Source organism: Cyanistes caeruleus, chromosome 1, assembly GCF_971803275.1.
Source record: "Cyanistes caeruleus chromosome 1, bCyaCae1.hap1.1, whole genome shotgun sequence".
In the NCBI taxonomy this organism is placed as follows: Eukaryota; Metazoa; Chordata; class Aves; order Passeriformes; family Paridae; genus Cyanistes; species Cyanistes caeruleus.
In genome coordinates, this window is record NC_141701.1 from 32,162,290 (window position 1) to 32,185,351 (window position 23,062).

The window sequence follows — 23,062 nt, forward strand, 5'->3', positions numbered from 1 at the left end:
GCTTGCGCTTTAAGCCAGACTTATCCTTTGTTTTATTTCTGACTTTATCTGCGTAAAAATACTTGAGACAGTTCCAAATTTTAATTCAGTTTGTTTACATTATTTTTTCTGCGGTAGTTATGCTTATAACTTCCTTTGGTCTGGGAAAACAAGTTATTCTGAATCATCAGCTGTACAGATGAAGGTCTCTTATTTGCTATTTTATGATGTATCCTACTTAGCGTTCCTAATCAGTAGTACATAAGTTGGAGGAAGAAGCCTGGTTTTGTTATGCTGGTTCTGTGCCCTCAGTCGTTTTACCAGCACTCTTCCTCCTTGCTGATTCAACTCCATAAATAACATTTTACCATCCTGCTAGTTGTGTGTAGTCTCTGTGCTGCAGCTGAATTTGTGTCAGGTTTTTAATGTTCAGCTAAGGTTTAGCATTGATCATTACCTTTCCCCCAAACACAGCATCTTTAAACTTAATTTTATTCAGTTGAAAACTGAGATTTTGTGCTTATATTCAGTCAGAGCACTTGGTAGGCCCAATTGAATACTCAGAAATTATTTTACCTTTATTAATTGACTAAGGAGATCTGCATTTAGGATTAATAGGAAGGAGGATCTGTCAAATCAGTGCAGAACTCCTGATCTCACGGGTACTCTTTGCCTGTTAGCAGAGGCCTAGTCCTGTCCCCCAGTGAGCAGGGAGCTAGTCTCTGTACGAACTGTATGTCAACATTATCTTATAGCCAGGCAATTCAAAAACTGTCTGTAGAAGAGTTGAGAGAAGGGGGAACTCCAAGAATGTTTCATGAACAGAAGGTGGCAATTTGACCCCAGCTGTTTCTGGGAGCTGCAACTTCTTGGAAGCTGTATGAGACTTCAGCATGGGCATTCATCACTTTAGCTGTCAAATGCAGTGTTTTTGTTTAAATACACTTACGGAGAACAAAAAAAGGCACCTAAACCAGAATTTTATCCACTTCTAACAATAGAGTGTAACACCTGTTACTTTGTCTACTGAAACTTCCTTCTCTGAGGATCTTGTAGCTGTTAATTATAGCCAGCTAACTACAGTATGAGGAGGGCTGGTCATTTCAAAGAATAAGGCATGTTTCTGCTACTTCACCAAATTCATTACTTTAAATTATATGAGAAATAGTTTGTCACAGGCAGTCAAGGAAAACAGATGATTTTCTGAATTCCACTAATAAAACGCAATTTTTAGTTTGGGATTGAAGTCAAGAAGTAATTGTTGCATGCTTCAGAACAAAATAACAGTTGGAGGGATGTTTTATTTAGAGTAAGAGTATGTTGTAATTTAAAATCAGTCAAAGCTCACTGGAGAGTTTAGGAATGTAACTATTACTTGTTAGCAGAAATTGGGGGAAAAAAAGTGCAGCTTTTAGAAATATATAGGAGAGAATTTTCAAAATACAAATTAAATCAGAAACTAAATTTTTGCAAGTACCTCAGATTAGACTCCAGTATCAAAAGTAAGGAGCCAATTACATCTTAGGTGTAAACAAGTCTGTAGTCTCAGTGTGTCAAGTCTGAATCATGTTTTTTTTCATTTACTTAGTCCCCTTCTCCACTTTTAAGCTGATGATTGATTGTTAAACTAGTGGCTTAGGCTTCCCTTCTATTCAGCTACTTTTCTTCAGGAAAGCTGACTAATTAATTTTTGTTTAACGTTAGATGAATATGAGTTACCTGTATGTGGAGTAAGATGGCATAATGACCAGTTAATCTTTTTAAAAGTGGTACAGATATGGCTGTGTATCTCAGAGTGTCTGGGGCAGATACAAGTTTCCAGTTTTCGAGAAGTCATAAGTAGTTTATAGTCATGGTAAGGGAGAGAGCTGATGAGTTACAATAGTGGACAGCCAGCTCTTGTGCTTTGGGTTAGTGCTTGCTCTCAGGTGCAGTAAACAAGTACAAAATGATATTACCTCTAGTGTTTGGCAGTGTGTGTGTCCTGCCTCTCATCTGTAAGGCATTATAGCCACCTATGAACTAGTTTTTGGGATCTACCTCAAACCATGATGAGTTTTGGAGGAGGTAGGCCTCCCACAAGGAGGTCTCTGGTGATCACCTTGCTGTTTCATGAGGGAGTTTCACATTTTCTTCCCTGTAGTAATTCAGGGTATTGTGGCTGAGTCAAGATGATGACTGTGTCTGAACCAATATTCTGTCTGGATGGTTGAGAGTCTTTTCTGAGCTTAAAAATTGTGGCACTGTGAGAACTGGGTTAGCTTGTACTGGCTGTTGGAAATTTCCATGGCTTTTATACCATCTTCTCTGTTTTCTGGACAGGAACAATAAATTGAGAGAGACTTCTGATGAGATTATCATAACATAGCAAACATTTATATAAACTGGACTGATTTTCCCCCCTTGGGCTTTGGGTTATAAACAGGTTGAAATGCTTTGAGATGCTAAACTGTCTCAGTTTCTGATGCAACAGATTGGCTTTCTTTATCTTTCAGTTTTCTAATGACATTGAAATCTTCAACTTGATAATCTGATTGATGTCCCTTACCATTTTAATAGAGAATAGCAATCCTTTTTCCCATTATTTTCTAGATGAATATTAGTAAAGTTTCTCTACCTAGGATCTCTGTTTCATGTCTGTCTATGAGGTCTCTACTGAGTCTTTGAGTGGTATACACAGGACCTGACTGATCTCTCTGTTAGAAAAAAAAAAATTAGCCACATGTACAGTCTGGGGTCATTAGTTCTGCTGTATACAGTAAGATGCACTGTGGCCTGAGTTGCTCTTTTCTCAGCTTTTTCCTGTCAGCCTCGCTGTTGCCAGGGAAGCAAGGGAAGAGTTGCATTCCTGCCTGTCAGTATGCTCCACTTTCTGTTTAGTTTCTCTTGTTACAAGTTTTTTAGACTCTTGCTCATGCAAATGTGCACTGTTGCAGTCAGTGCCCTAACCCTTGCATTTTCCATCATTCCTTACAAAAAGACACGTCTCTGCAAGAGAGCTTATTTGCTTCTGTAATTGTGTCTTTTAGTTTCAGTAACATCCGTGATCACTTACTTGTTGAAGACAAGTTTGGCAGAAGACTTCGGCTAAGATTCAGTTGCCTGCATTTTGGCATCTTGTGCAGTTTGAGACACTAAGTTACCCTCTCTGCTTCTCAGCTGCCACTTAGCTGTGTGGTTAGCTAATCCTAAATTAGAAGCCTACTTCTTGATCACCTTGAATAACTCCCTGGGTCTGCTGGCTGTACTGACAATGTATTACTGGTGTATTTCTTTAAACACACATATTATTACCATTTCATTGCCTCTTCATGTTAGGGTTTCTCTGAACTGCCTGCCACGAGCAGTGCCAGATGAGGCATGAGTCTTCAGAGAGAATGTCTGCTTCCTGAAGCAACAGCTGAGGAAGAGGCAGGTATCCAAATATGGTGTCTCAGGGCATCTCTGCTGGCATTGTGTATTGGGTCTTTAAAAGACTGTAGTGGGTTGACCCTTTCCGAATACCAGGCACTCACCAAAGCTACTCTCTCACTCTCCTCCACAACTGGACAGGGGAAAGGAAATACAATGAAAAGTTCATGAGTTAAGGAGCAGGAGAGGTCACTCACCAAATACCATCATGGGCAAAACAGGCTCATATGCGAGATATTAATTGAATTTATTACTAAAAGGATCAGATCAGGATAATGAGAAGTGAAATAAAACCTTAAAAACACCTTCTTCCTACCCCTCACTCTTTCCCAGCCCTGCGCTCTCCCCCAGCAGCAGAGGGAGACGGAGTGGGAGTTCGTGTCAGTTCATCACCTGCTTGTTCTTCTCCTGCTTAGGGAGAGGAGTCCATCCCCTGCTGCACTGTGGGGTCCCTTCCACAGGACAGTTTCTCATAAGCTTCTCCAACATGAGTCCATCCCCAAACTGCTGCAGTGTGGGTCACTCTTCCATGCAGTGCAGTCCTTCAGGGACAGGCTGCTCCAGTACAGGAGCAGGGCCCCTCTCCCCACAGGTCTCCCATGGGCTCACAGCCATCTTTCAGGTATCCACCTGCTCCAGTGTGGAGGAACTCCACCTGGGTTCCTCCACAGGCTGCAGGCAGATCTCTTACATCCCCATGGACCTTCATGGGCTGTAGGGGCAGAGCTGCTTCACCTTGGCCATCCCCATGGGCTGCAGAGAAATCCCAGCTCTGGTGCCTGGAGCACTCCTCCCCCTCCTTCTGCACTGGCCTTGGTGACTGCAGAGTTGTTCCTCTCACATATTCCCACCCTGCTCTTCTCTGCCCGCAGTTACAACTGTGCAAGGACCTTTTTTTGATTCTTCATCTTCAATATGTTGGAGGTGTTACCACTGTTTCTAATTGACCCAGCCTTGACCAGCAGCACATCCATCTTTGGAGCTGCCAGGGGCTGGCTCTGCTGGACACAGAGGAAGCTTCTGGCAGGTTGTTAAAGGAGCCACCCTTGTAACCTTCTGCTGCCAAAGCTTCCCCATGCAAACTCAATACATTCTGGTAAATCATGGTAATCCCATGCTGTATTTACTTTGACTCCAGTGACAATTTTGACACGTTGCTTATATTTGTAAATCTGAATTATAGATGTCTTTCATCCTTATTTGAGTCCTCATATCTCACTGTACAGCACTGCCATATGATATGGGTGCCTGTACTGGTGTGAGAGGTACTGTGCACATAGATGTCATTGTTGATCTCCTATTTTTCATATTAGTTAACTAATTAGTTAACTAATATAAAATATATAAGTTGATTTTTGCTGTAGTGGTTTAAGCAATTTATTACATCCTAGATGTTTGCTTACTATATTTACTCTGTGACATATTCTATGTATTTCAAGTTGAATATATGCAGTTTTGATTGCACAGTAAGGCTTCTGTTCTTGCCCTGTTGCTAATACATCATAATTAAATGGCAGCAAAAGTCTCCATGTTCAGCTGTTTTGTTGATTGAGAAAATCTTTAGGTTTAGTATTTGATTCCATAATTTACTGCCTTATTTGTCTGATTTGGTTTTTTACTTTTCAAATTTACATGAAACAATTTCAAAGTGAGTTGTTAGGATTGTGAGTGTTGAATTATTGAATCAGTGACCAATACAAATAATATGTACTCCAACATGTGATTCTGTGATAATAGTAATGTGGTCATTGGTTTAGAGACTTGCATGCTTTTTTTATCAAATTGGATCAACATCATATTGGAAGTTAGGGAACAGATATGGTTTCATGACTAAAGATATGTGCAAGATGAAGCAGTTTCTACCACAGTTTTCTGAGTTTTAAGTCCTTTTATGTCATTTTAATGTGCCTATTCTGTGTAGTAATTCAAAAGGGAGGTTGAGCTGACTGCTGTTTGAAGAAGTGGTTGAAAAATATGACTGCAGATTTGTAGTCTGTTTCCTACTTGATTTTTTCCCTTACAAAAAGGAAACCTACCTTCCTTTCCTCAGGAAGGTTTTTACTGGTTGTATATGAGAGTTGGCAAAGGATAGTCCTCCATGGGTGAAAATACCTGAAAGTGTGATGGGATTTGATGTTGTGACCTGGTGTTCACTGCAGCTGCTTGGCCCTTCTTTGCCTTCCCGGGGCTTTATCTACAACTCTTTTCTGCTCCAGTCCAAGCACAGAGGAAATACATTGTAAGAAACAGTATTAGTATTAGTAATACTAATAGATAATTAGTATTAGTAATACTAATAGATAGTATTTAGTCTTCAGGGACAGGGTTTAATATTGAGCAAGAGGGGTAACTTTTGTAAACCTTGCAGCTCCTTAAATTTTGAGTTTTAGCCCCTAATATTCTGTGTCACTTGCTTTGCTTGTGAAATGTCTTACCAAAGCAATGAAAATAAAGGAGTTAGTGATTTCTCCCCCACCCATCTTATACTTCTGCAAAGTACAATGCTTTTAAGGCATCACTAGCTGTCATGTATTACTTAGCTGTTAATTAGCTGGTAGCTATGTTCACATATCCATTGAAACTAAAATTCTTTCCTGTAAGGCAAAGTAAAAAAAAAAAAAGAAATCAGGCCACAGGTTTCTGAAGATGTAATCATCAGGGATGAGATCACGGGCTTTGTGAGGAGCAGTGTGAAGGAGATGAACTTCAGTGTATGGCTTGACAGCAAAGCTAAGCTGATTAGCAGGAGTTGAAAGGGCTAATTCCTTGCACCCACTCCAGGTCAGGAGTTTGTGGCCCTCCTTGTACAGACCAGATGCTCCTCTGATCTTTCTCCTTACCTGCCATGTGAACTGGTTCAGTGAGATGGACAGAAAGGGTTGGCTTTTTGCTGCAGGTAAGAGAAGACATGGGATTGTGCCTTGCTATGGCAGCAAATCATTAGATCAGTTTGGCTGTTGGCAAAACACTCCTCATAAGGCAAAAAGGTATGAAATTGACGGAGGAGCAAATGGGAAGAACAAACAAGGGGGACCAGCAGTAACAGAGAAAAAATATATATGTTTTAAAAACCAGAGAAACCCTGTGCAATTTATAGCCTAATATTTTAATTTTTGCTATTTAAAATGTATAAATAAGATAAATTTTGCTAATAAGTCTGCATAACCATCTGTTGATTGTTGCTTTAAGTCATACTCTTGCTAAACTGCTGCTGTGTGGCCATCTTGTTACTTGGCTTTAGAAGTCAAAAGTTCTAATTAAGGTGCTCTAAAGGTAGTGCAGAACTGTGTGTTTTTTGTCAACCCCAAATAAGCTGCTAGATACAACACAATAAAAAGAAATTACATAAGACTTAGAACTTCATTAGTACTTTTTATAATAATGTCCACAAATGTATAAATATTTGCTGTAAATGTGAAAAATGGCACACCAGAAATATGTTTTATCTTTAGGCAGTTTTGTATGCTTTTGTGTAACTGAGCGAATGAATTAATACCAGAAGAATGAAAGAAGAACAGACCATTTAATGGAATCTTAAAACTAAAACTACATCCTTCTTAATTAGGAAGCTGTTAAGTATTAGAGTTCTGTGACTTGGGACTTTCACAGAAGAATCACATTAACAAGCTTCTAGCCAAGATGGGTGTTGGTCTGAAAAAAACCCTTGAGATGCTTGCTGGCTGCTTAGACACTGCTCCCAGTCTATTGGATTGCTGTTCCTGTACCTTTCAATGTTTTCATTAATGATGTGGATGAAACAGTACAATTATTAAATTTGGAGATGCTATAAAACATCTAGAGAAGACTTGCAAACATTTTGGAATTAGAATTAAAATTTGATGTGATCTTGGAAAAAATAAATTATTGTCTTTTTCCTTTTTTTCTGTTTTGTTGGGGTTTTTTAATAAGAAAATTCAAGGAAGACAAGAAAAAAGTCTCATTAGCTAGGAAACATTCAGATTCACAAAGAGAGCACAGCCTAGAACTTGCTGGGTAGCAGTTCTGCAGAAAAGGATCTGGGACCAACAGTAATACTATTGTGAAAAATGGACACTGATTAGAAGGTATAAGCAGATCCCTTGGTTATATAAAACATATGTCAGGTAATTTTTCTCGCTCAGCAGTGGCTGGCCCTCAGTTGTTCCATTTGTGAAGTCCTTCACAGTATGTAGTATGTACCACCATTACATACTTGCACACAGATTAAATTGGTACTTTGGGTTGTATGACAGTGCAGTGTGGAAGTGTGGTGACTCTACTGCATATGTGCATTTTCACTTTCTGCATAGATGAAATCCAGCCTTCTGTTTTGACTGTTCAGGTAATTAGTTTCTCTGTTGATTGTGCATACAACTTGTCTTTCTAATACTGATTTTTCAGTTTTCCCACATTGTACAAATCTGGTTTAAAAACTCATTGTCCATGCTTTCTGCCTTTTTGGTGTTTTATTTACTTAATATTTATTTATTCAGTCACTGTCACATTGTCTAAGAGTGTCACCATTTAGTTCATATTCTGTGTCATAAGATCTAAGGCTATAAAGTGATTCCAGAAAAATACAAGAGTAATAGTAATCAGAAAAAGTGTTTTTCTTTTAGCATGATACAAGTCTATTCACAATTTTAAAAATTATTCTGCATCTATAAATGTAACTAAATATTAGTAGTGGGTTTGCATGGCCAGATTTTGGTAACAGGGGGTTACAGTGGTGGCTTCCATGAGAAGTTGCCAGAAGTTTCACTTGTGTCTGATGGAGCCAATTCTGGCTGGCTCCGAGATGAATCTGCTGCCAGCCAAGGCTGAGCCCGTCAGTGTTGGTGGTAGCATCTCTAGGATAACAGGTTTAGGCAACAGGAAGAGTTGCTGCCTAACAGAAAGTGCAGTGAGAGAGGAGAGGAGTGAGAATATGTGAGAGAAACAGCCCTGCAGGCACCAAGGTCAGTGCAGACACCAAGGTCAGTGCAGAAGGAGGGGGAGGAGGTGCTCCAGGTGCCAGAGCAGAGACCCCTCTGCTGCCCGTGGTGCTGCCCATAGTGAAACAGCAGTGCCTCTGCAGCCCACGGAGATCTGTGGTGGAGCAGAGATCCACTTGCAGCCCGTGGAGGAGACCCACAGGATGTGTGGCCCATGTATAGAGAGAGGAGTTCACACTGGAGCAGATTTGCTGGCATGACTTGTGACCCTGTGGGAGGCCCTTACTGGAGCATTCTGTTCCTAAAGGATGCCACCCTGTGGAAGGGATCCACACTGGAACTCCAGCTTGTGTGAAGGACTCGTGTTGAAGGAATTTGTGGAGGATGTCGCCCAGTGGGAGGGACCCAATGCTGGAGCAGGGAAGAGTGTGAGGAGTCTTCCCTTTAGCAGGATGGAGTGGCAGAGACAACATGTGATGAACTGACTGTAACCCTGGTTCGCCATCCCTCTGGGTGGTGGAGAGTTCAGGAGTGAAGTCAGACCTGAGAAGAAAGCATGGGTGGGAGGAAGGTGTTCTTATGATTTAGGTTTTATTTCTTCTTTTCCAACTCTGATTTGCTTGACAATAAATTAATTTAATCTCCCCAAGCTGAGCTGCATGTGACAGTAACTGGTGAGTGATCTTTTCACGCACTTGTCTAGACCCGCAAGTCTTTCATTATATTTTGTCTCCCTGTCCAGCTGAGGTGGTGAGCGATAGAACAGTTTTTGTGGTCAACTCACAACAACATTGTGTTTCCTGGTATATTAAAAAAATAAATGGACTATTTTGCAGCAATATTTTCACTTTAAAATGTGAGTAGTTTTGTTTTGTTGTTTTTGTGAGGGTTTGGTTTGGTCATTTTTAGTTTGTTAGGAAAATTCACAGCTTGTACATAATTTAATAAGAAATTCAATACCAATTGTTTAATGAAACCTGTGTTGCTGCCTATATACTAAATGCTCAAAAGGGGAAGTGAAGTAAAATGCAATTGTAGTACATCTGCATCCCTTTATGTGTTTGCTATTGCATTTCTACTGTACGTGCGTGGGTGAGACTATGAGGAGAAACCATTGCAGCATCTCGTAACACACTGTAAGCCCTGCAGTGTAGCCTTGCAAAAACAACAGCACTGTGACTTGCAGACTGGTTGGATAGATATGTGTGATTAAAACATTAGGAAATATAATTTCTTTTGTGTCTTGGTGTGGCAGCTGGGTAAAGGCACAAAGCTGGGAGGCCCAGCTGTGCAGTCCAGCTTTCTCTGAGAGGTGCGAGTGTCCATAACCACTGATGAACTTGAAGGGGAGCCTCTCTGGAGACACTTGGATGTAGGAATTTCCTAGATATGAGTTGGGTAGCCTCCTGAAATGGGGTGTGTGGACTTTTCTAATTGTAATCTTAGTATCCTAAGTGAACCATCTCTTTTGTATATGTCAGATTTTTCACAAATATCTGCATAGAAGATGTAAAAATATTTTTATTATATAACTGCATTTCATCTCTGACCAATCTCTCTCCCCCAAGTCCTACATTTTATGTAGCATAGTATTTTATTATGTTTGTGCTTGTGGCTGGAAGGCCCCAAAATGTTTTTGTTTCACTGTGTATAAAACAGTACAACACTGGTGTATATATGTAAAAAATGTAAAGAAAAGATGGAACATAGAGTTTTTGTCACCTTTTGTCATGACATTGAAGATTGGCTGCCTGGTAGTGTGAAAATGACGTGCCATCATATCAACTGTATTATTTCTGCTCTCTCTCTCTCCTGGTAGATTTTTAGAACTGATTACAAATTTATTATCTCCATATCTCATCTGCTTAAGAGTTAGTCCCTATGATTATATTACTTTCTCAGCATCTTTGCTTATACAGATTAATGTACAGAAGAGTTAGTTTCTTGTAGGAGTTCTGCAGCTTTAGATACAAATATATTAAGAAATAAACCAAACAAACCCAGCACTCAATATGTTATGATAAATTCTAATTTCAGAATTGAATTTTCTACGTACTTTACTTTTAGTGTCTTTTTTTCCCTAAACCTTATCTTGTTCATTTTTGCAGTTCTTTGATACTATTCTTAAACTGTTTTTTCTTGTTTTAATCCTTAATAGGAAAGGGCCTATTCCATGATTTCTCCCTTTAGAACATCAATACTATAGAACATAATATTTTATTTGGCTCTTAGTAAGTTCTGCTCTCACGAAGAATAAACTTTTAAAATACTGGAAGCTGACAACTGGCAGGGCTCAAGACCATATATTCAGTAGTATTTAATGCAGTACCATATGAGTGGTGCCTTTCTTATACTCACATTTGTAGACTAAAATGCTGTAGACACCGTGAGTTTCTTAGGCTTCAATTATTGTGATGATATTTCATGTTATGTTGGTTTCATTTCAAATACATTTAAGATGCATGGCCTGATTCTGCCATCATTGACTTTACTGTTTACAATTAAGAAACGTCTTCAATTAATTCCTATTTATGTTAATGTATTTAAAATCAGAAGCAGACATGTTGTATACGAAAGACTTCTATAGTTCTACACCTTCTCATTCTTTAAGTTAGGCCTTTCTAACAATTCTGCTGTATTGCATGGCAGTATATTACAATATGATTTTAGCACATTTTTTTTTGAAGACATGAGGTATTTGAACAGATCTCAGCTAACCACATGTGTATATTTTAAATCTGTCACTATTAGTATTTTACTGAAGATACTTATGAAGAGGGCAGGTGAATGCATCTCAGTTTTTATTTTTTTTCTACTTTTGCCTTTCCAGAGACTTAAATCAATTATCTCTGTCTTTCCTCAGTAATGAAAATGGCATTCCAGTCTGAATCTCTTCTCCAAAGCACAGTCACAGTAATAGGATTTATTATTTTCATTATACTAGTGCAACTGTGTTAAAGTACTTGTACTACAAGGTGTAATGAGTGGTTTGGGATCTTAATCCAACAATACTGTCCCTCTGAGTAAAGATACTTGGATATTTTTAATGGGTTGGAGGCGGGGTGGCAAAAATACTGATGGTAATCACATAGTTTTATATAGGTTATTCATTTCAATAAGCCCTTTGTTTGAAAGTTTTTCAGGTGTTGAATGGGTTTTTGGGTTTTTTTTTGACAGGGAGAGAGAATTACCCCAGCAGAAGGAGCAAAGGGCTTAGTGGTAAGGGGTGCTACCTGTGATGGATGAGAGCTGAACCCCTGCTCTCCCTTGGCCAGCAGGACCAGAGCTGCTGCTGGGAGAAGTCCCAATTGCCCAGGCTGCTTGTTGGCTCTCACAGGTTGTCTATCTGCTTGCTACAGGTCAGCTCATGTATATGAACCCTAAATAATACAGTCTGTATCAATGCTGCTGAGTAAAATACATCATCCTGCTCCTTACGGGACAGGAGAAGCCCAAACCTTTTTCCCAGATGACTGACAATGACTAGTTTCTCTCTTAATTGAGTGAATTACCTAGGATGCCTGGAGGCCCCTAAGATGCTCCTCTGTGGTTTTTACAGCAGCAGGAGTTTTCAGCCAGTAGTCAAATTTTGCCAAGGAGCATACTCTCAATGAGTACTATGGAGTGGTGCCCTGACCCTGGTTTGTTTATGCATGTAGTCCTAGCCTGAGAACAAGTATTGGCAATAAAAAAACTAATTTGGGCAGATTAAAAGAGATAATTATTACCTGGCATATTCCAGGTAAAAGTTCCTGCCATTGGGTTAAAGGCTAGTTTGGGAAATCCTGGTACCTCTGCCAGTAATTTATACAAGGATTGAAGTACTCCACCTGACTGAATAAGCAGTGGGTTTTCTTTAAGAACTTGTGTCTTTGGAGTTTTGATTTTTTTGCTTGTTTGTTTGTATTTTCTTCCTTTTCCCCCCTCTCTTTTCTAGTCTGATAACAGGCCAAAAAAAGAAGGGATTTTTTTTCTCGTGGCCTTATTTAATACTTCAGGTGCATTTTACTGGAAAAACAATGGCACAGGCTTGCAAGTTTGCTATGGCAGTTGGTTGCAAAGTCATCCTCTCTTGAAGATACTGGCAAGTGCTTATCTCATCTGCAGAATAATTTGTGTGGAATTTAGTTCTAGAATAGTAATTCTTCCTGCCATATTTCAGGCAGGGTGACCCCACCACTGAAAAGTAGAACCTGGAGCCAGGGTATGAGGGTTCCTCTCCAGTGATGTTCTTTGGCTCTGAGCTCTGTTTCTCCATGCATCCATTTGGAAGTAATGTTTGCAGAGGCATGACTTTTGTGGACAATTTTGTGACCCAGATCCAGGAGCAAAAAAGGAGTGTTGCTAATACCACTGTAGTCATTGGACATTTAAAATGCAAAGTGCTCTGCTGATAATAATGTGTTTATTGCAGTGACAGGCAATGGCACAAGTTAAAATGCAGACTACAGCAAACCTGTCTGGACCCACCATGGCCCCTGTGGTGCTACCCCTGCCAGTTACAGCTACAAATACCCTGAGTCTGCCATCCTCAATGAATGGATCCATTTCAGAATCAGCTGCCAGCTGTAGCAGTCCTACTGCCAGCCTTGTGGATCCCGCATCTTTGAACAACTCACCAGGTAAGTTGGTTCAGTGCTGTTCAAATTGATGACTTGTTAATTTAAAAAGATAATTAGGTCTTAAAGAAGATTAAAATAAAGGAGAAAACCCACAAAGAGAAATGTTCTGGCTAAATAAACTGTTTACTAAGTTTAGTTTCTTTATTGAGTTCAGATTTGCAGTGAAGTTTTGATCAATTATATAAAAGGTCAGAAAAGAACATGTCTACTTTGTCAAATTCTTAGTGTATCTTTTGTAGAGAAGTTTTAGTGGGGCAGGAAGGTCTCCAAGTTTATTTCTCTTCCCTAGAACAGAATGTCTTCTGACTGCTTGGCAGTATTTGGTGTTTCTTTTGTAGCCTAACAAACGCTGTAGCTCCTATGCTGAACTGGGTATAAAATGCAGAAGTGTTGTCCTAACAATTTAAGCAAGAAATTACAATGTATGTGTGTTAGGAATAAATGCAAATAAATTGCAAAAACCCACAGAAGGTGAAACAGTCTAAAAAAAGCAGAACTAAATCCTTAAAGGGGGAGGTGTTCTATGGGAGTGTTCTGAGAGTGACTTCATTATTGTGAGAAAAAGTCTAAAACACTGGGAAGAAGCTGGCAGAAATAAGTGGGAACTGCAGGGTTTCATCTATTGTATTTGTCTCATAACTTTTATGTTACCCACTTCTGCTTCAAAGCGTGGAAAACCCATTCTGAAGGAATAGTCAATTCCAGGAACCAGTATACTCCTGACAGTTAACTTTGGTGGCACAGAAAATATAGAATATGCATATGCTCTCTTGCACTGTCATTTTTCATAAAGACATTTTGGAAAGAAATAATTTTGGGGGCTTTTTTAATTGCATGTAATCAAAATTGTTATTGTGAGCTATGTGTTATCATATGATTACTATATAAATGGTATTTAAACTTTATATTTAGCATATATGCAAAAGTTGTGTTTTAGCCAAAGTATTTTCTTTTTTAAGCATGCTGCTTTTGCAAAGCTTTGTAAAGTTGTGAAGAGTACATTTCTCCACAAAAACTTTACAGACTCTTTATTTACAGCTCCTCTCCAAGATAACATGGCAAACCCCAAAGAGAAAACTCCAATGTGTCTGGTAAATGAGTTAGCCCGTTTCAATAGAATTCAACCCCAGTATAAGCTTCTGAATGAAAGAGGGCCTGCTCATGCCAAGGTAAGGTCACAGTTCCAGGTGATGAGCCATACCTTACATGCTGAACAGATAATATCATGGTTTGGACAAATGTGCTTGTCAAACCCAGCTACATTTCTAGTGTAAGGGCTTTCTTCATGTTCTTTATTTATTTTGCTGCTTTTTTTATTTTTTTTAACACACTTATGGAAAGTATGCCTATATTTCTGTTACAGAAGCCCTGTAGATCATTTTGTACTTTACTTTGTCTCTCATCTTTGAATTTATATTTGCTGGTCTTTATATAGACCACATGAAGGTCTTTTCAGGGTATCACCACCCTTTCCTAATCTTTCTGGAGCATGTGCTTTTTAGGCTGCATGAATCTTTCTCTGCAGTCAGCATGCTTCTGATAACTACCTCTGCATTTTTTTCATGGTAATGCAGGTGATGACAAATTAGTGATGTTTTTTAAAGTGCTTGTTGATGCAATTTTTTGTTCATGAAGTTGATACTCTACCTTTGAATCTTGCATTCTAGGGCACAAACTTTATCATTGTGCAACTTTACAATGTAGAGTTATACTTAAACTCCTAATGTGATTACTTGCATAGAAGTTTCTAGTGAATTGACAGCTAATTCTGGCCGGTTCATGTATCAATTTAGATGTCCAAATTAATAAATAAAAATTAGGATGTTTTCAGATGATGGGGAATACAGAGGAATATCCTCATGGTAATTTTTTTGAGATAATTTTGGATTTGCTCCCTAGTTAAGAGCAAACTGGGGGAGGAAAAAAAATCCTGAAAAAGTCTGAGACACTGGCATAGTTAGTAGCTGATTTGTACTTAGAATTTCTGGAGTGGCTGTACCGCATGAGGCAGCAGGCGCCAGGGTGTAGATTAGTAACAGTTTCAGCTCCTCGTGAGCTGCCTCTGCCCTTGCCCCTTGTTTCTGTGTTGCACACTATGTTGCCAGCTAGTGCAGAACCGATGCAAATCACTTGTGTTCAGCTCTGGCTGCCGTTGCTGAAGGCCTTTCAGTGGTGGAAATGATGTCAGCAGGTGCAGAGCTGCTTTTAGCATCCCTCATCACAAATGGAAATTGAAGTGCTCTTCCTCTTCCTGGAGGTGTTTGGCACCACAGGGTACACTGCTGGTTGGTTTTAGGTTGCAGCATATTAAATTTGTTGGGCTTTCTGTAACTTCTTGCTATTGTGTTTATTGTGTTACCTTTTTTTCCATTTCTGTGAAAAAAAAAAAAAATTGCTTTGGGTATGGTGTGGTTTTGGCTGTTTTTGTTTCTCAGCAGTAAGGAGATTTGAGTTACATGACATTTATATTATACTTAAAATTTTAGTAGGATAAGAAATAAGTTGCATATGGAAGGAGGGGCCCTTCTCCCAAGCAATTTGCAACAGGATAAGAGGACATAAACAATACCAGGGGAGGTTCAGTTTGGACATAGTGAAAACTTTTTCTGAGAGGGTGGTTAAGCATTGCAATAGACTGTCCAGGGAGGTGATGGAATAGGCATCCCTGGAAGTTTTCAAGAAACTGCTGGACGTGGCTCTTATTGCTACGGTTTGTGTAATGAGGTAGTGTTTGGTCAAAGTTTGGACTTGATAATCTTAGAGGTCTTTTCCAACTTTATTAATTCTGTGATATATTTGTTATTACTTTTATAGGAACTGATATCAGTGAAGTTACTTAAGTCTGCATTACCTGCACTTCTGGAAGACAGATTTTCAATTAATTTCTTAAGTTTTCAGTTTTTCAATTTACCTCATTCTTTTAGTTGAGCTCATAGTGGTAAAAAAAATACAGTTATGTGCTCTATAGACTCAGAAGGATATTCCATCTAACTTTGATCTGTGTAGTGAAACAAAAAAAAAGAGAAATGGATGAAGAACAAGGGTGCTATTAATAAGATTATGCAGGTTTTGACCTATGAAAAGCGAAGAAAGAAATAAAATTTATTATGACTCTCTTAGCAGTTTAGTATTATGTCTTGCTAGTAATATGATGATATACTTGACAGAATATGTGAAACAGACCTGAATCTCTCCTGGGGAGCATGACCTGAAGGATGTAATGCTGCTCTTGCTCTTTGCCATTCAACAAGCTTCTCACATTGCTTTGTTCCTACACATACTTTCTTCCTGACCACTGGTGGCTTTCTCAATTTTCAGTCATGCTCTGCAAGATAGCTGTCTATGACCACAAATGCTAATTAATTTTTATACCCTTTTTTCTAGTCGTCTCTGGAAAATAAGTTTAGACAATAGGGGTGAAATGGAAAACTAGAAACAATACAGTTGGGAGAGAAGTGGCTCTTCCTAACAGTGCAGTTAGGGTTTCTAGGAGTCTGCCCTCTAGGCAGATTCTTCATCATAAGAAAAACCAGAAAGTCTTTGTTAGCATAAATGACATTTTGGACTATGTTAGTCAGATTGATCACATCTTTCTGTCCTTCTATGTCAGTGTCATTTCAGGACACAAATATAAAAGGAACAGTGGCAAAAGAAAACAGAGGATGGTATAGGAAAGAGGGAAAGGGGTAAGGGGTAAGGGATGTAGCACTTCAAAAGCTGGGAAGGAGGTGAGAAGGTTTTACACAGAAGAAGTGAGGAGTAAAGACCTGTCAGAGCTTAGAGAGAATGGCCTTATGAGCACAGCAGAGTCAAAACAAGCACAAGCATCATGGCCTTTGCATTTCTGCTCTCTGGACATCAGGTAGATTATGTTGAGTATAAGGAATAGAAATTTCCTCAGGTGAGAAATGTCTCTCAGTCAGTAGTGGAACTGTTAGCCCTGGTATTCCAGGACTTGAATGTTCCATTGTCTGATCCAGAGTTTGGATTTAGGCAGGTTCATTCTTTTAATAAAGGAGTAAACCTACTTCTATGTGTGGGTTTTAGCAGGAGATTTTTTTGCAGGTGTGTTAAGTGAGAAGGTGCTGTGACTGGCAGAAGTTTATTGAGCAAACCCTTTATCATTCTGAGTTCCTATTTATTGCTCTAAGCATTAAGAGTTATAGGTAGATAAGTAGCCATTATTAATCATATTTTCATTTAAATTCAGGATTTTCCTCCTCCTGTAAAAATACTACATTGATACTTCCTTGCAAAATATGAAATGCATAAACTCCAGATCCAGAAATCAAATTTCAACTTTTTTAGTAATAAGGATGTATGTTTGTAGGTAATTTATATAATTATGGGTATTTAGCTCTAATGCCCATCTTAGCTTTCAGATGGGGATAGGGTTTGACAGAGTGTAAAATGAAGAGACTATTTCTCTCTTTCTTCCATGAGGAAATTGTGACTGTTGTGGCAAAACCAACATGGCAATAGGAGCTGTGATACAGGGACTTGCATTGTGCTTCTGAAAATAACAGTAGGCCAAATCTCAGGGCTGTAATTAAGACACGAGGATGTATTTATAGCATTCAGTTTGAATGCAGTGTGTGTGCATGTGCAGAGGACTGAGTTGAGAGACACATACATACTTGTGTTCAAATGTTTGCTTGCAAGTACATGCTAAAAAATTGTTTATGTAAAGGCAGATTTAAAGGCTGCCCACCATATTTATCTCTAAAAATGTGGTCCTGGATCTAGCAAGTTTAAATAAGTTAAAAAATTAGAGAGCTGTCAAAATTAAAATTTTACTTTATATACTGGTCATACTAATATGTAGATTTTTTTTTTTTTCTGTTGACTTAAGTATCAAGTAGGTGATATCTTGGTTTACTGTGTGTACCTGACTGTTAAGTCCTGCCTTTTATCTAGGGATTATATGGCAAATATGTTGAGTTCCTAGCCTTTCTCCCCTTGTTCTCAGATGCTCAAATGTGATGTGCTCAAATTTAAATAAAACATTTATGTATCATACAGAAGATAGACTCTGTCTAATATCTTAAGCATGCATTGAGTTTTATCTGCACAGTTTGCACAGCATGGATACTTGAAATAGCCCTCTGTCAGAATTTGAAATATAGAGTTTTTATCAGTCCATTTCTGAGCTCTGGATGTTTACAGTTCCTATCCTCACTATAGATTTTACCTTAAGAACTGCAGTTTCATTTTAAAAGATAATATTTCTTTTGTTTCTTTATATTTTTGAATGTATTTGAGTTGTGACTCTGCCCTAACAAAAGGCATTTTTTTTAGAAATCTTCGTATGTGAGAAATTAATTCACTCTGTAAAACTATCTGGGCCAAGTTCTCTACTGCCTTGAGAAGTGTGTAGTCATTTATATTCATTCATAATTATTACAAAATTAATTTTTTTCTCAGTATCATGCTTAATAATTTTTTTCTACAAGTAAAATGACTAAACATATTCAAATATATGAAGAAATGTGTTCTTAGCTGAACTGTACATAGTCTTCCAAGAGCAGAAGATCAGTTTGAAGTTATTCTTACTTAGTTTAAATATTGTTCTGTTCTTTGATAATTTACATTACAATTACACTATTTTACTTTGTGATTTGAAAGGCCAGATTTTGCTCACTGATAAGGTCTCACTGATCTCTGGTGAAGAATCAGATGTATTATCTGAGAATTGAATACAATGAGAAGAGAGCACGGTTTCTCTTCAGCCCTGGAAGCTTTCATATGGATTGTTCTAATCCACAGTGGTAATCTTGCCAGTGTTTACCTGTTCTTTGTCTTTGAAGATGTTCACAGTGCAGCTGACTCTTGGAGAACAGACATGGGAAGCTGAAGGAAGCAGTATTAAAAAGGCCCAACATGCTGCTGCTAGCAAAGCATTGAATGAAACTACCCTTCCCAAACCAACGCCTAGACCACCCAAAAACAATGTAAACAATAATCCAGGTATGACATTTTCCTCTGAGTGTTAGATCTTGTTGAAATGTTGGTATATTATAGCGCTAAATAAGTAATTGTAACGAGATACTTACATTTGTAGGATGAAAATCAACACAGCTATAGGATTGGATAATGCAGAACCTCTCGTGAGCTTTCATGGAAGAATTTTTAATGCACATGGTTGAACTGTAAGGGAATATATTATTTAGATAATGCTTAGATGTGTACAAAGTTTGATCAACAGTAAGCAGACAGGAGAAAACCAGACTGAATTAACTAAAACACATTTCCCAAAGAGATACTTCAGATAACTTTACAGTGAAATTGGAAATATTGCATCTCTGGCATAAACAAAAGGCTGGGATTTGGCATGAAAGCTTTGACAGGTAATTTCCTACATGCTGAGTTTTCCTTTAGAGCAAGGTGTACTTTCAAAAAGCTTTCAGGTGGCTTTAGAAACTTGTTTCGATAATAGAAAGAATGTGTACTGGTGTCTTGCATCCTTCATTTTGAGCTGTTACTTGCAAGTTGCCTTCAGTGCATGCAAAACCTTCTGAGGTACATATCTCATACACATGCTCAGTGATCTGTTCTGTCTTGATCTCTAAAGAAAAAAAAATCATAACTTCATTTCAGATTCATGTAAAGGAAATCAAGTGGTGAAATCTTTTATCATTTTTATTTTTAAAACAATCCTTTCCCCCTGCCTCTTTTCTGTTTTCCTCTTTTCCCCTTAATTTCGGTCTGCCCCTCCCCCTCTTTTAAAAATGTATTCTTCAGCCACTTTCTTAAAAAGAAAAAAAACTGCAGTTAATCTTCTCTGTGTTTGAAAGAGAAAAGCAGAAGTAAATTTCCTTTAGAGCTTGTCTGTATTATCCTGAGCATTAGCTTTGAAGGATTGTTTGAGAGGGGTGTGGTAGTGTTCTTTCACTCCTTTGGAGGTCAGTACAATGCCTCTCCAGACCCAGGATGCTGGTTTTGCCCTGTTTCCTTCACAGTCACTGTGACATTGGCTGCTTAGAAAGCAGGAGGCTCAAACCTCTATGAAAAGTGATGCTGAGTTTAGTTCTTGACATTGCAGAGTATTGCTGAGTTTCTAGACTTTTTTGCCTTTGAGCATATTCTTAGAGGGAGACTCTGTTAACGAGAGGAATAGGCTTTAAGAGAATTAATTAAAAATTTTATCACTTAACAGTGTAATTTTGCTGCAGGAAAGGTGCATTGTATATGCACAGGTATCTTCTCATCAAAATGACATTTTGTAGTTTTATAAAATAATTGAATTCATAGTAATGTCTTGCTCTGGAAATTATAAGAACTGTTGTTGGTATAAGCTTTTGAGTAAGTATTGCATAAACATTTTCATCATTTGGCATATAAAGCTTCAGTATCAGACTGGAAAATTATCATAGCTTTTTTAAGGGTAAATTTATTTGAATCTCTCATGAAAATATTTTCAGAATAGAGTAACTCCTTTTTATTGGAATGCACATTTAGCTCATATAGGATTCTCTTACAGCACTGTAAGTGGGAATTACTGTAGCTGAATGGTTTATCTAAGAACAAAAAAAAGGAAAGAAAGAAGCTGGATGTAGCTTGTTTGGCATTTTTGAAACCATGCAAGTGGGCAAGTACTGTCTGCCTTCTATTTTTGCATTCTGTCACCAGTAGATGGCTGTAGTTGCACTGATTTCCAGTAGCAGTATGCTCAGTCTGTAGATCACTCCTATGAGACCATTAGTTTTTAGACACGGTCTTAAATTTTCAAGTCTTGCAAATAAAACATTTTTTCTAACTTGTTGTAAGACTTCTGAATGACTGCAGTAATGCCTGTTTCGTCATGCTTGTTTCAATGACTCTTTTCTCTATTTGTGGTTTCATTTAATGCTATTCAGCAGAAAGAGACATTATTCTACTATCTTTATATTTCTTTCAGAAAGTGTCATAATGTATTATAAATACTTGGGAAAGATGAATAACCAGCTTGATTATTACACTGACTTTCTCATTCATATGTGAAGATTAGTCCACTGAAACTGCATAGGGAATGCTCTGAGATTTTTCAATGTACTTTTTCATTGCTTGTGATTAATTTGGCAGCTATATTCCCATCTTTTAAAGAACCTGAAATGTCTTTTTAGTTGCATCTTTTTAATGTAAGAGTAAAGAGATATCGTGTAGGTCTCTCTTTGGGCTCAGTTCTGCTTGCGTGTATTTCAGTATTTCTGGTTTTAGCACCTTACTTACATTTTATTTTTTGCAGGCAGTATAACACCGACTGTGGAGCTGAATGGTCTGGCAATGAAAAGAGGAGAGCCTGCCATCTACAGGCCATTAGATCCAAAGCCAATTCCCAATTACAGAGCAAATTATAATTTCCGGGGCATGTACAATCAGAGGTTTGTACTCTTTCTGTTACTTTATTTTTTTTTTTATCCTTCATTTAGTATATAGATTTAAACCTTCATTAAGTTTCTAGGTTATTTCAAAGTAAAAGAAAACTAAAAATTTTGTTAAGGAGAGTCTGCAGTCTTACTTAGAACATGCATAATTACCTCCTAAAAGAGACAGGTGCCCTAAGCACATCACAAGGAGTAAAGGTATGTAAAACTGCTTTTATTTTTTTAATGTGCATTAAAAACACATTACATAGCCATGGTAGTGAGGAGGCAGAGCATTAACTTCAGAGAGAGGTTTTGCTTTTTTTTGTTGTTATGTCATGTGATTAGAATCTGTTTCATCAAAAAAGAAGCACTCTTTTCTTAGAAATTGAATATAAAATTGGAAGGACTGCATTTTGAAAATTGGTTTGAAACTGTTCTCAAATTTCTGGTTTTTTTAACTGTTCTTCTTGGTCTACTATCTCAGTTCCTTAATCCTCAAAAATCCTTTATTTCATATAGGTTCGATATAGGTTTAGAAACCTATATTCAGAAGTCTGTCAATCTGTAATCTGAAAAACTTCTTTCTCTGAGATAGGTTTTTTTCCCATATTTGTTCCCAGAGCAGCTTCTATTAGATCAGGGCTTTTGAAGCTCCAAAAGTGAGACCAAATATGATCTGTAATATCATTTTTAATAAAGCTTTACTTGATGGATTTAATGTTTATTTTTATGCATCTCATAATTATCAAATAGATTGAGGGTATGAATTCTGAAGGAGTGTTTTGGTTCAAAATTACTCTTTAGAAATTGAATTTCTGGCAAGGTTGAAAAATTAAGTAGTTTAAAAAAACCCAGAATTTCAGAATTGTCCAAGGAAATTAGTTCAATTTACTTAATTCTATTTTACTTTTCCCCAGACTTTAAATCTTGATAACTTGGTCAGTGTAAGATTTTAACACTTCATTCTGACTTTTTTTTTGTTGTTGGTTTTTTAAATTTTCTTGGCTGGTGGGTTGTGTTGTTTTATAGCAACAGTACCTAGAATTATAGAAGACCAAACTTCCCCCCAGAATAACCTGGAAGAAGCCCTTTAATTACTCTGTGGAAGAGTGCCTGGTTTTGTACCACTTGTGTTATATTTCTAGTAACTGCTGACCTGGGTCTCTGCTTACATACATTATGGTTTAAAAAGCTAATTATGGTGCTTGAAATGAGTTTAGTTAATATTTAGAAATCCTTCATTAATTTGAATTGCTTTTATAGCGAGATTAGCTTGAGTAGCAGATATAACACTATACTGGAAAAAAATGAAAGCTAGTTAAAGGCATAAAATCCGGAATTCTGAAATCTGAACTTAATTATGGAAAGGTACTGGTGGAAATAGAATGTCAAAACACTCAGCAGTTGCTAACTCGTAATATTTTATTTCTTTTCATAGAAAATGATTAGTGTGTCTAGCTCAACCTATAAGTTTGCTTCTTTGGACTTTCTTTCATGAGAGCCATATTTCGGTGTTAGGGGAAAATGATATATGAGCTTTATTTTTCTGGGCACTTTAGGTAGCCAAGGCCACTTGATTTTTCTGATCACAAACAGGCTGGGTGGGACAGAGGGCCACAATCTCTGCTTGCTTTTTCACTGTTCTTATTTGAGTATAGTTACCTATGCAGAATAGCTAATAATCCTGTGGCTAGTGAATTGAATAATAACTTAAACTAACTAGTAAATAACTGGACATACCTGTCTATCTGCATGAGCACATACCCACTGTGCACTTGCCATGTATACACAT

At 37.9% G+C, this 23,062-nt stretch overlaps 1 protein-coding gene across 23 annotated transcripts in view; it reads left to right on the forward strand.

Moving 5' to 3' along the window:
* Positions 1–23,062, forward strand: part of STAU2 (staufen double-stranded RNA binding protein 2) — a 172,129-nt gene that overhangs the window by 7,088 nt on the left and 141,979 nt on the right. For 14 of the 23 annotated variants that reach the window (XM_086884724.1, XM_086884631.1, XM_086884658.1 and 11 more), the window contains 5 exons: positions 11,481–11,662; positions 12,718–12,925; positions 13,964–14,094; positions 18,733–18,892; positions 21,150–21,285. In XM_086884724.1, coding sequence (XP_086740850.1) covers positions 12,727–12,925; positions 13,964–14,094; positions 18,733–18,892; positions 21,150–21,285 — 626 coding nt within the window. In that variant the 5' untranslated portion in view covers positions 11,481–11,662; positions 12,718–12,726. The remainder of the gene's footprint in view (positions 1–11,480; positions 11,663–12,717; positions 12,926–13,963; positions 14,095–18,732; positions 18,893–21,149; positions 21,286–23,062) is intronic. The other 9 variants (XM_086884642.1, XM_086884733.1, XM_086884763.1 and 6 more) reach the window with 1 other exon arrangement.